A 12,500-nucleotide genomic window follows, 5' to 3' on the forward strand; every position below is an offset into this window, starting at 1 on the left:
GGGCTGCACCTCGGACATGAGTGTTGAGACAAGAGAGACACCAAGAATGTGAGTCACTTCTGAGGAAGAGCTTGTCAGTGTCTACATCCACAGTCTGCCTCAATAATAGCAAAAACATTACAAATTACTTCATCATGGAGTTTTAGTTGGCTGTGACTGTGCATTGGAGTGCCACTATTCATTTTTAGCATTTCAGCGCCTTCTCTCTAGATTGCCTGGTGCAATATATGAGCTCAGTTTTCATCACAGTAATTTGATAAAAGTTTGATAAGCTTTTCCGTGTGGATCGTTCTCTCTAGTCACATCAGTGCCTGAGCAAGAGGGAAAAACAACAGCACGCTAAAACCCATCAGGGAGAGAGAGAGAGAGAGAGAGAGAGAGAAATGGATAGTCGCAGAAATAAGTCATATTCGTATTCAGACAGGCAGAAAATTAGATCCTCTACCTCTTATTCGCTTAAGAGATGTGGAGTAGTTAGGCTTTTGTTAGTCAGCACAAATTTACAGCAAGCCAAATCATATCCAAAGATGTCAAAGACGCCCTAACCTCCTTTCCTCACTTTCTTACTTCTCATTCCGTCAAGGTCATCTAATGCTATGCCATTCACAGATATACATGAGAGCAGAAAAGAATATAGAAATCCACAATGCCTAAATCTTTACAGTGCAGTATTACAGCATGGAACACTGACACGTGCGGTGAGGTTGGCATGCCTCTACTCCGGGGCGGCACGATGACATTTAAACCAAGCCAACACTCAGTGCAATAATCAATCCGTCAGATTATTATCTTAGATGGAGTCAAAAGGACAAAATGAGAGGGTGAGAACTGCATTATCCCACCAAGTGGCAAGCTGAACACAGCAGGAGTCCCTCAACTGGTTATTCAGCCACTCTTTGAAACCTTCCTTTTCTTTCTCTCTTTCTTTTTTTTCTTTCTTTCATCCCTCTATACACCAATGCTTGAAGCTTCCTCTGCATTTAAGGAGCATTAAATGGGTATTTTTTGTTTGGTTTTGTTAAAATATCTACAATCTTTCTCCAGAATCCCTAACCCTACCTTTAAGACTAATGCCCCTGTCAGGCCAGTCAGGTTTAAGATAGACTAGTGTTGGTTCTCTTATAGATGATACTGTTCTGATACTACATATCTTATTATGTATAATATAACGGAGTGGCTTGCTGTCCTTTTGCTTCTTCCCAGCAGTCCTCACTTTTGTTGCTTCATGCCAGAAAATGCACAAACACACACACACACACACACACACACACACACACACACACACACACACACACACACACACTCACACACTCACACACACAGGTGTCCAGCTGTTCAAGCTCAAACTACCCAGTGGCCAGTGGCCCACATTCTACCTGGCAGGAGGCCGTGCTTAATCAAATCACTCACTCACTCGCTTGTGTGCACAAACACAAATATAAACACATGAAAACACAAACAAACACATACACACTTTGCGCACCAACATCTTGCAGACACAAACACTGGGACATGCATCAATCGTTATGCAAACGTTCTAATATCTTGCACACACACACACGCACGCAAATGCACACACACTAATATCTTGCACACACACACACCTACACAGACCTTGAAACCACATACACAGAGGTCCAAATATAAGAATATGCATGCAAACACACACACACAGGTTGGCAGGTGAGATTGCCCTGCCACTCAGGGGGGGGTAATAAACAGAGATGGCTTCACGGGGGCGACAGGTGCAGAGGCGTGTAAATGCAGGGCTCCCCTCTGTGTGCAAACACCCTCACACACACACACACACACACACACACACACACACACACACACACACACACACACACACACACACACACACACACACACACACACACACACACACACACACACACACACACACACACACACACACAGCCACTGAGTGACACTGCTCTACATCTCCTGAACCACAGGCAATGAAAGCCCTCTCTTCAGCCCCAGTGATGGAGTGGCTGCTTAATGCCGGCAGTCCTGCCTGTTTCTCGGGGCAACTTTTCATCTTGTTGAAACAAGAGAATGAGAATGAGAGAGAGAGAGAGAGAGTGAGGGAGAGGAAATGAAGAAACAAGAATCTCGTGAGAAGCAAACGGAACCCAAAAGGTCTTTGACATGGGTAAATAACGGGTCTTTCGGGCCGCTTGAGTCCATACACTAGGGGCTGGCCCTGAGTACCGCACCGAATACTCTTATCTGTCCAAGTGTTAAACCCTCAGTCGTACCGAGTAAATGAGAGAAAGTGCCTTCAATGATCTCTCAAATGGATGAAATCAATCAAACGCCAGTACTGGCCGGGGCCCTCTGTTCCCCTCTGTTCCCTCTGTTATGTGGCTGTGCTATGCTATGCACTGATGACAATGAAATGAATGCAAAACATGAGAGGCAGGTCCTCAAGAAGGGGATCGCTGGGGTCGGGGGGCAAACCAAAGGAGCTAATGAAGTGGCAAATGTGGAGAGCAAACCATTTTTACATGTAAATATTCAGGAAAAAGTCCACAAGTGTGTGTGTGTGTGTGTGTGTGTGTGTGTGTGTGTGTGTATGTGTGTGTGTAGGGTGGGGGGTGGACGGTGGATGGGTGGGGTAGGGGGCAAGTCTCAAATGAATGGCCACACTTTCAGGATTCAGGATAGGGTCTGTGTTTGTGTGGGGGAGTGTGTGTGTGAGTGTGAGAAAGAGAGTGTGTGTACGTATGGGTGAGTGGGGAGTCCTCATCGCTGTAAGATGCCAGGGCACCACAACAATCGAAGCCAATTAAAAACTAGTGAGATGTGACCCTCGCAGTGGGAAGGGCGCACACTTGTGTAAATGCCGAGGCCTCTTCAGCACACTCCTCTGAGAGTCCCTCATTTATATTCCACCTACCCACAACAGGGGACCAGCCAAGGGAAAAAAAGAAATGAGAAAAAAACAACAAAACAAAAGGGGAACCAAAAGACCCTGCATGCTAAGTGGCTTGCCTGCTGCATTTGTGTAACCTTACACGCTCAACCCCCTGACCCTCCTGGGTTAAGGCACAGGGCCTTGGGGTGGGAGGCTGCGGAGCCGCTGCTTTGTGCCTCAAAGGGGCCTTGTGGCTCTCCTCTGGAGGAGGACATGCTTGAGGGAACACACAGGGCACAAAACCGGCCTTTCAGACCGGGGGCTGAAAGGAGAACACGGAACCCTCTGGGGCTCAGGGGGCACAGGGATGAACATAAGAGGGCAGGAGGACGCGTGAGGTATGCAGGGAGTTGAAACAGGGAGGGAGTCTGAACAGGTGCTGGTTTCTCAAAGTGCATTGCGGACAAAGCCGTTTCTCTGAGATTGCTTCTCCCATTTTCACCTTTTGAACTCAGTGCTGTGCTGCTATTCATTTAGGATGATTTGGCCTAAAAAAAAAATCATAAATTAGAGCGAATGTGAGAAAAAAAAAGAAAAGGAAACATCACAGTATGTTAGAAGTCAGATTCAGTTCGCTGTCACGGTCAGGCTACAAGGATGGCCTCTTTCAAACACGGACACCCTGCGGTGAAGTTGAAAGTTGAAACATTAATATATATATATATATATTTTTTTTATATTTCTGAGGCAGAGGGCAAGAGTGTTCTCCTCCCCCCTCCTCTCTCTCTCTTTTTTCTCCTCACCTTTTTCTCATCTCCATCTTATCCTCATCCTCTTTCACAGGTCACAGTGCAATAAGAAGCAACCTAAAATAGATCCATATGAAGTGCAGCAGTGGGGTGGTGGGGAGAACACATGAACTAAAGTTCCACCTAAGTTTGGGCTGATTAAGACACAGAGGAGGAGGACGATGAGGAGGAAGATGACGGTCGGAAAAATGCAAAAGACGACCCCTCGGCGTGACCTACATACTTGCTAAACTCGGCTGTCAGTGTGTGCCGGGCCTTCTCTCATCACTCCCAGAATTCCTTTGCATAATCTTGGGGTTGCATTTTCCATGCGTGCATATATGTGTGTGTGTGTGTATCTGTGTCAAAGTGTGTGTGAGGGTGTGTGTGTGTGTGTGTGTGTGTGTGTGTGTGTGTGTGTGTGTGTGTGTGTGTGTGTATGTGTGTGTGTGAGTGTGTGTGTGAGTGTATGGATCTATGTATGTGTGTGTGTGTGTGTGCGTGTGTGTTTGTGAGTGTGTGTGTGTGTGTGTGTGTGTGTGTGTGTGTGTGTGTGTTTGTGAGTGTGTGTGTGTGTGTGTGTGTGTATGTGTGTGTGTGTGTGTGTGTGTGTGTGTGTGTGTGTGTGTGTGTGTGTGTGTGAGAGTGTGTGTGTGTTTGGGAGTGTGTGTGTGTGTGTGTGTGTGTTTGTGAGTGTGTGTGTGTGAGTGTGTGTGTGTGTGTGTGTGTGTGTGTTTGTGAGTGTGTGTGTGTGTGTGTGTGTGTGTGAGTGTATGGATCTATGTATGTGTGTGCGTGTGTGTTTGTGTATATCTGTGTGTATGAGGTGTACTAACACATCCTCCTCTGTGATAGGGAGGAGGAGCACATCTCCAGGATTCGCTAATTAATCAGGATCGACCTCTGCTCACAGACAACCCACACATGACAATCAACGCTTTAAGAAAAGCCTCCGACCCTTGTGTGTGCTTCCAGGAAGTGTGTAGATAGAGTGCCTTATTTGCATTAACTACGCTGCTCTGGATTTCCATACGTCCTATTAAGCAGTTTTTCTCCCTCAAAGGTGTCCGGAGCCAAAGCGGGTCAGACGAACGGTTTTGTCTAACATTTTGAGGAGGTGAGTTTGTGAGGAGGAAGAGAGCATAAATCACAATCAGCTGTATGTGTGGGATCAGGCTGGTTGTGTGTGTGTGGGTGGGGGGGTGGGGTAATGTGTTACTGCCTGGAGGGAAGGGTGTGTGTGTGTGTGTGTGTGTGTGTGTGTGTGTGTGTGAGTGTGTGTGGGGGGGGTCTCCTGATGGGTGGTCAGACTCACCTTCCACGTCCATGACCTCCTCCTCCTCTGCCAATGGAGCCCTCACCTTGGAATCGGAGATGTCAACAAAGCCTGGAGAGGGGAGCACAAGACACGATGACATACAACCAGCATCCGGGCCAGAGCGCCCAGTGAACGTGTGTGTGTGTGTGTGTGTGTGTGTGAAATATTGACTGTGAATCGTAAGTGGAGACCAGAGGCTCTGTCTGCAGACCAGACTGCCCCTCGGGGACAATGAAGGCAATCCATCCATCCAACGTCTTCAGCAAAACAATTTCCATGCAACGCCTACCTCGTTGATCAGACACACCCAGATAACGTGTGTGTCTGCCCGTGAAAACAATTAGGCCTTTGCGCATATTATGAAATTACCAAATGAATGTGCCCTAGTAATACAAATAGCTTTACGCAATGTCCTTCTTTGTTCCACGTAAGAACCCAGTGTGAATCTATCAAATTAGGCCCGCAGGGGTGTGTGTGTGTGCGTGATAACATGTGTGAGTGAGAGAGAGTTCACAGCGTCTGAGTGATGCTGAAAAAGAGTCCTTTTAAGTGGCTATGTGCTCACGCCTTTTAGTTGAACAAATAGACACAGGTTTTCACATCTGACTACAGAGACGATCAAGGCGAGTCACAGAGCTTGCTCTGGCCTCTCTCTGTCCTCTCTGTCTGCCTCCGTCAGCCTTTCCCATTTTCTCCCCGGCTGCATTTTCCCAAGCCCCGAATGAAAGCAAGGGGCAGGGACAAGGGGTGCTGATCAAAAGAGGATCTTCAAAGCGCCGCTAAAAAGCATGTCCCCCCTCCAAATTATTTCACCCTTTGAAGCTGATGCGGGCCTGTGGGGCCACAGGTGACTCACAGACACACCCAAGCACACAGACACACAGGGAAGGGGGCTGTTCCACACCAACCCCCCAAACAAGCACACAGATGAGAGGCTTCTTCTCGAGTCCCAGCATCCAGAGCTGAGTGGACCGCCATTACCCACCAAGTGCACCAGGAGAACCCAAATGCATGGCCCAGCTAGTCCACTGGTAGTAGAGCCTAGTGTATCTCAAGGGGCCACGGATGGCCAGACTTCCTCTCATTTATTTGACAGAGTGGCAGGGATGCTGGGTTGAGCCCTCTCCTCTCCTCCTTGGCAGTGTGGTTTATCAAACGTCCCTCTCCAGCTTTGCATTTTTTAATTGTGCACAGTGTGCAGGAGCCGGGGGGGGGGGGGGGGATTGTCCTCCTACCTACCCATCTCTCTCCCACAGGTTCGGAGAGGAGGGCCAGTTTTCTTCCTCGAAAACTAAACAAGTCACAGTATGCTGCGGCAGAGCCACGTGGAGCGGACGTCTGAGAGGGTTCTCGAGCTCCGTATGGGCTTTGGAGTGGGCGTCATCGACCTGAGAGGCGGTGGCGTGATGGATCTCGCGGCTTTGCACCACAACGGCACACGGCTCGCGGTGTCTGTCTCTGGAGGCCCTTGCTACGAAGCGCAGCGGCTCCAGGGCAACTGTTAATTGTGCTCTGACAGCCATTAGCCAGGGGCTGTGGCTAACAAAGCTCAGCGAGACTCCGCGGTCTGCTCCGCGGCAGCGGCCGTGGGTCCGCGAGGGCCTGCCGTCACACACAAAACAGCCGAGAGTGAATGTAGCACGAAGGCGCCAATTAAGAGAGACCGGCGAGTCCCCACCTGCTAGCCCTCAACAGGCTTTCTCCTGAAGCAGGTGATGCGCCAGCAAACAGAAAACAGAACCCCAGCGCTGATGATCCGCGTTCGAGGAAGCTTGGAGAGAAAACGAGTCTGCTTTAATACCTAATGACCGAGAACCTCAGATAACACGCACCCCTATTTGTAATGAATGGCGGAGCCCCTTAGGCGTCAGCCTGCTTCAATCAAGGCATTGTTAAGAAAAGGTCAGTGCAGTCGGCTACAGCGCCGCCTCTTATTAGCTAAGGGAAACAGGCAGTTTTGCTAAGGACAGGCCATAAAGTAGGCAACTCAAGGCACAGGAATACGCAACAAAAACATCTCAACATAGAAAACTATGTGACGATATGCATAAACAACAAAGCCACAAACTCTCGCTCAGGTAAACACAAATACACTCTGCATACACTCTGCATACACACACACACACACACACACACACACACACACACACACACACACACACACACACTCACACACACACACACACACACACACACACTCAAACGAACACTTTCTCAGGCTCACACACACATACACACACACAGAGTCAGTCACATTGGCAGAATAAAACACAAAGGCAGCGAAAAACAGCCCAAACTCGGGGGCGTTGGTGACACACATGCGTTAATAGTCAGCAGGAGCCTGTTCTATCTTTGATGTCTCTCTCTATAATTGATGTTGCTTTCCAGGGAGGTGCATGAAAAGCGCCCAGGCTTTTGCCGTTGTGTTTTTATTTCCTTTTTATTTTTTTGCAGGCACCATATGGCAGTGGCGGATGCAGCTGGGTCGCCCACTTTCTTTTTTTTCCCTTCTTTCAGCTGCGTTTACAGAGTACCCATCAGCCATTGGGACAGTGGCGCACGGCTGCTAAATAAAGCAGGCCGCCGCCATCAATAGTTAACGGCATGACACCGTCCTGCTGCGCCACAGCAGACAATCCTCAAAGTTTAGCCCTGAGAAGTAAACAAATAAATAAGTCAACAAATGCTTGAATAAACAATAATGTATCTTTGCCGTTTTTTTAGGGGGATTGAGGGTGTGTGTGTATAGGGAGGGGTGGGGGTGGGGACTGAGGCCAAGGCTGAGGCTGTGATAAAACTAAAAAACTCAGAGAAAAGGGAAGGAGAGAGGAAGGAAATAAAGTAAAAACAAAAGCAAAGCAAAGAATAAAAGACACAGAGACAAAAACAAAGAACGAAAGAAATGAAGGAGTAAAAAAGTAGGACTGGTAGAGAGTGAAACACTGCTGTTATCCCTACTGAGGTGCTGTGACCGCCTGCTGTGTGAGGATGCTTTACACTCTCAGACACTCTTCTTTCTTTCTTCCTTCCTTCCTCCTTCCTCTCTCTCCCTCCCTTCCTTCCTCTCTCTCTCTCTTTCTCTCCCCTCTTTCCTTCCTTCCTCCCTCTTGATCTCTCTCTCCCTTTTTTCCTCCCTCCTCTCTCTCTCTCACTCACTCTCTCTCTCTTTCTTCCTTCCCTCCTCTCTCTCTCACGCTCTCCCTTTCTTTCTTTCTTCCTCCCTCCTCTCTCTCTCTCTCTCTCTCACTTTCTTCCTCACTCCTCTCTCTTTCTTCCTCCCCTCCTCTCTCTCTCACTCTCTCCCTTTCCTTCTTCCTCCCTCCTCTCTCTCTATCCCTCGTTCTTCTGGGTCTTTTAACACATTGGTGTGCTATCAGCGCCGACTCCTCACCTTGCTCGCTGACACCAAGCAGAGAGAGAGTGTGTGTGAGTGAGGATCATGCGGTGAGGGACGCTCTCCCACACCACACGCAGCCTTCTGGAAACCTCTCTCATCTCACCAGCCACCTCTGGTAAACACCGCACAAATGACCTCACTCTGGGCCTCAGGCTCCTCACCGCCCGTGGCCGACAGTAAACACACAAACCACAAAGCACCTGCCACACACCCGCGCCATTCCCCCCCCACGCTGAGCGAGAACACTAGGCTACACGAAAGCACCAACACAACATTAGGCCGTTGTTGAGAATTGGTAGAGATCGGGAAGCTTCTTTTTGTTTTGATAGTCCATGCACGCACACAAAAATTATGGGACAAAATAGTTCCATATGTGTTGAACTATCCAGCTTCATGTTTTTGCCACTGATCTTTAAGAAAGAAACAACACTACTAAATTTGCACATTCAGCAAACCCCTCACACACACACACCACACACACACACACACACACACACACACACACACACACACACACACACAGAGTCAGACAAACTGTGAAGTGAGGACAGTAAACGAGACATTCAGATATGGTGTGAGTAATTGCACTGTAGCAGTTCATGGCTAGTGAACATGCTGACAATAGAGGATAAGCTATGTTCTCATTACGCTCTAAGGCAGCAGAGCTTTCCATCATACCTGTATGGGTGGCTACGTATAGACTGTCCATGAAACCAGTGCAGCGTGACAGGCACACTCTCACTGGAGAGAAAAAAGAAGAAACGGAGGATCATCCATATGTAGCTTTAGGCTAAGCCAGCCATTCTTGCTAATTTATGGATGTAGAGCAAGGTTGTCGAGCCCACGCACTGTCCACTGTCCACTATCCACTTGAGGCTCAAAGCAAATATGGAGATAAATACGTCACACACACACACACATACACTCACACACACATACACACACACAAAACAGAATCATTAACAGCCTCTCTTGCTGTGAAGAGAAAGAGACTGTGCTGTGAAGTCATGCCGCTGTTCTACATGTTTCATGTTTCAAAGGCCACGTCCATTGCCCATCTCCTGTGCGATCTCTCAATCGATTGGTCCTCTTGACAACTGCTCTCTGTGATGGCCTTAGTGAACATGTGTTCTGTGTGAGGTTTGCATGAAATCACACGCACAAAAGGAGCCCAGCCAGCTGTAAACACTCCCAGCAGGAGTGTGTGTGTGGGGACTGGACGGGGGTCCATGGGAGGAGGAGGCGGCGTGTTTGTGTGTGTGTGTGTGTGTGTGTGTGTGTGTGTTTACAGGTGTGTTTAATGTGCCCGCTCATGCAGGTGTAAATAGTGCACTGAAGTATGCAAATGTAGTCATTCCCGCAGCGAGTTAGTGGGCATGTCTTTTCAGATGTGTGAACATGTTAGTCAGGGTGTGTAAGAATGTGTGAGTGAGCGAGTGTGTGTGAATATGCTTCTGTCAAGGCGTGTCCTATGTGTATGTGTGTATCTTTGCATGCACACATAGCGTGTGCATAGGAATATCTATTGTAAGAAGAACTCATGTATATGAGTGTGTGTGCACACATCAGAAGAATGTGTCTGTATGCACAGGGTTGTGTGTGTGTGTGTGTGTGTGTGTGTGTGTGTGTGTGTGTGTGTGTGTGTGTGTGTGTGTGCATCAGTATATGTTTGTATTTTGGAGTGTGTTTTCCCGTGTGGCTCTCACCCTTCCCCAGCTTGTCGTCCAGCACCCCTGTACTCTTCTTCTCCAGCTGCCCAGAGTTGCTCTCTCTCTCCGCTGCTCGTGTGGAAGAGAAAAACACAACACAGAGAAGGATCGTTCAATTAAACAATTTACAGACTCCCCCCTCCATCTCCCCCTCCCCCCTCCCCTCTAGCTCCTTACGTTGCTCAAGCCGTTGACTGTTGCCTCTATTACTCCCTTGCTGCTATTGCCTGCTAGTCTTGTCTAAAGGGCCTGGCCCATTCACTCACTACACGCACTCTGGAATTGCGTGGCAGCCAGCCAGCCTGATTACGGTAATCATTTTTAATAACGGCCACTGCAGATCCAGTTTTATTTCCTCAGCACTGTGCCAATGAATGGGAGACAATGGCTGCTGCGTCTGGGGATGTGTGGGGGTGAATTACCCATTGCAGGGAGTCAGTCTAGGTGGGATGGGCACAACCTCCCACTGACCTCAACAACAACCACCCCCCCCACCCACACACACACATCCACACCCCTCCATCTTGCTTGGCTGCCGTCCTGTCATAAGGGTTGAGAGACAGCCACTCAAATGCACGTGTGTGGCCAACACACCTCATTGTTTATTTAACCCTCACCCTACGGGTGCAATTAGACGGTTCCGTTATGTCCCGTCAGATGCAGTTGTAGTTTCACACCTATTATCACAGTTAATCATGTGTGGATGACCTCGGGCGCTGCCAGCCTGATAGACTCTCCAGCGCTCAGGCCTCGACTGTGGTGATGATGATGATGATGACGATGATGGACCTGATTGCAGGGGCGGACTGGGGGGAAAAAGTGGCCCGGGAGTTACTGTCAGACCGGCCCACTCAATACACGGCGCGCGGCCCACTAAGTACACAGCGCACTGCCCACTCAGTACACACCGCATTGCCCACTCAATGGATCGCACGTATCGGTCAGTGGCCTACTGGGAAAAATACCCATACACTTAACATTATTTTGGTTAATTACAAAGAAATTACATCATATATGCTTGTTTTTTAATAACATTCGGATCCACCAATTTGCCTGGATGGACACATGGAATAAAATGATACTGGCTATTGTAGCACTCCAAGGTAGGTATAGTTTGCAAAATGAATAGTATCAGATCAGATCAGATGGTTATCAGATCAGATGGTTATACGTATAACTACAAAGCCTATTGGTTAGTACACTCAAAGCGTATTAGATAAATATACTTGAAATTAGTGCTGTCAAACTATTACAATATTTAATCGAAATTTTTGTCTATTATAAATGTCCCTTCATTTATTTTGTATCCATTTATCCATGTTTTATTCCAGAATCATCTATCTAGATAACATATTAACATTGTTTATAATGTAAGTGTTGTGAAACGCAAGCTTTACTTGGCCAATTCAACACCTTTAGATAACATATTAACAATCTAGATAACATATTAACATTGTTTATAATGTAAGTGTTGGTGTAACACAGTGATTTTAGCATAACAAACTAGCTGGTTAACTTATTTGACACAAGTTACAGTATTAGGAATGATAAGATTGCCCTATTTACAACTACCACCATGGATAGCTTGCTCATCGATTGTAAGCAAGTGACTACAGCTAACATGTTAAAATAGATAATCTCGATGTTGACAACAGCTTGCTTATTTTACCAGATCATAACGGTCTCAATTTAAGACATACCGTTAGCTAGGCTTGCTGTAGGGAACGTTACCTCATCTGTGAATAGCAAGCTAACATTTGGCAAGGTCAACGCCACATCTTACCTTATCACAATGTCACCAGTCAGTGGTTTTCCAAATAAAATGTAGGCTAGAGTAATTGACATGTAATAACATTTCAAACTAAATCAGACTGACGGAAGAGATTGACAGAGGCAGCAGCAAGCTGTGCCTCATCCGTGTTAAGGGCTCGGGCTGACTGCACACGTCAATACGGTTGCTTGCCCTGGTTGGGCGTGTTGCTTGTATGTATGCAAATCCAAATGTAAGAATCCCAGAATCCTCTAGGCCTACCTCAATCGGCACAGCTGAGAACACTTCGGCTGTGTAAGAACCAATTTTCAGGTGTTCATTAATAACATAGAGATATGTTCTTACGTTGAACTTCCGAAGTCCGTAAAACACATAAGTAACGTAAAAAAAAAAAAAATAAAAAAATCGAAAAATAGTTACCATAGGTGTGAAGACAGATTGCAAATAGGAGTATAAAATTCAGTCAGTGCTTTTTAACATTTATATGTTTTTTAGAGAAAACTAGATTAATGTTGTCTTCAGAAACTTAAATATATTATACTGATATGCGCTGAGAGTGGGCCTGATGGCGGTGCGCCGGTTGATGATGATAATGGCCTGGTGTTTTGGGCCATCGGCCCACCGGGGATGTCCCCGGTATTCCCGATGGCCAGT

At 47.3% G+C, this 12,500-nt stretch overlaps 1 protein-coding gene across 4 annotated transcripts in view; it reads right to left on the reverse strand.

Moving 5' to 3' along the window:
* macrod2 (mono-ADP ribosylhydrolase 2) overlaps positions 1–12,500 on the reverse strand; it is a 444,340-nt gene that overhangs the window by 7,294 nt on the left and 424,546 nt on the right. For all 4 annotated transcript variants that reach the window (XM_080848946.1, XM_080848947.1, XM_080848948.1 and 1 more), the window contains 2 exons: positions 10,073–10,144; positions 4,967–5,038 (listed from right to left, as the gene is read on the reverse strand). In XM_080848946.1, the coding sequence (XP_080705072.1) occupies positions 4,967–5,038; positions 10,073–10,144 (144 nt within the window). The remainder of the gene's footprint in view (positions 1–4,966; positions 5,039–10,072; positions 10,145–12,500) is intronic.

The sequence above is a fragment of the Sprattus sprattus genome (genome assembly GCF_963457725.1).
Source record: "Sprattus sprattus genome assembly, chromosome: 12".
NCBI classification, from domain to species: Eukaryota; Metazoa; Chordata; class Actinopteri; order Clupeiformes; family Clupeidae; genus Sprattus; species Sprattus sprattus.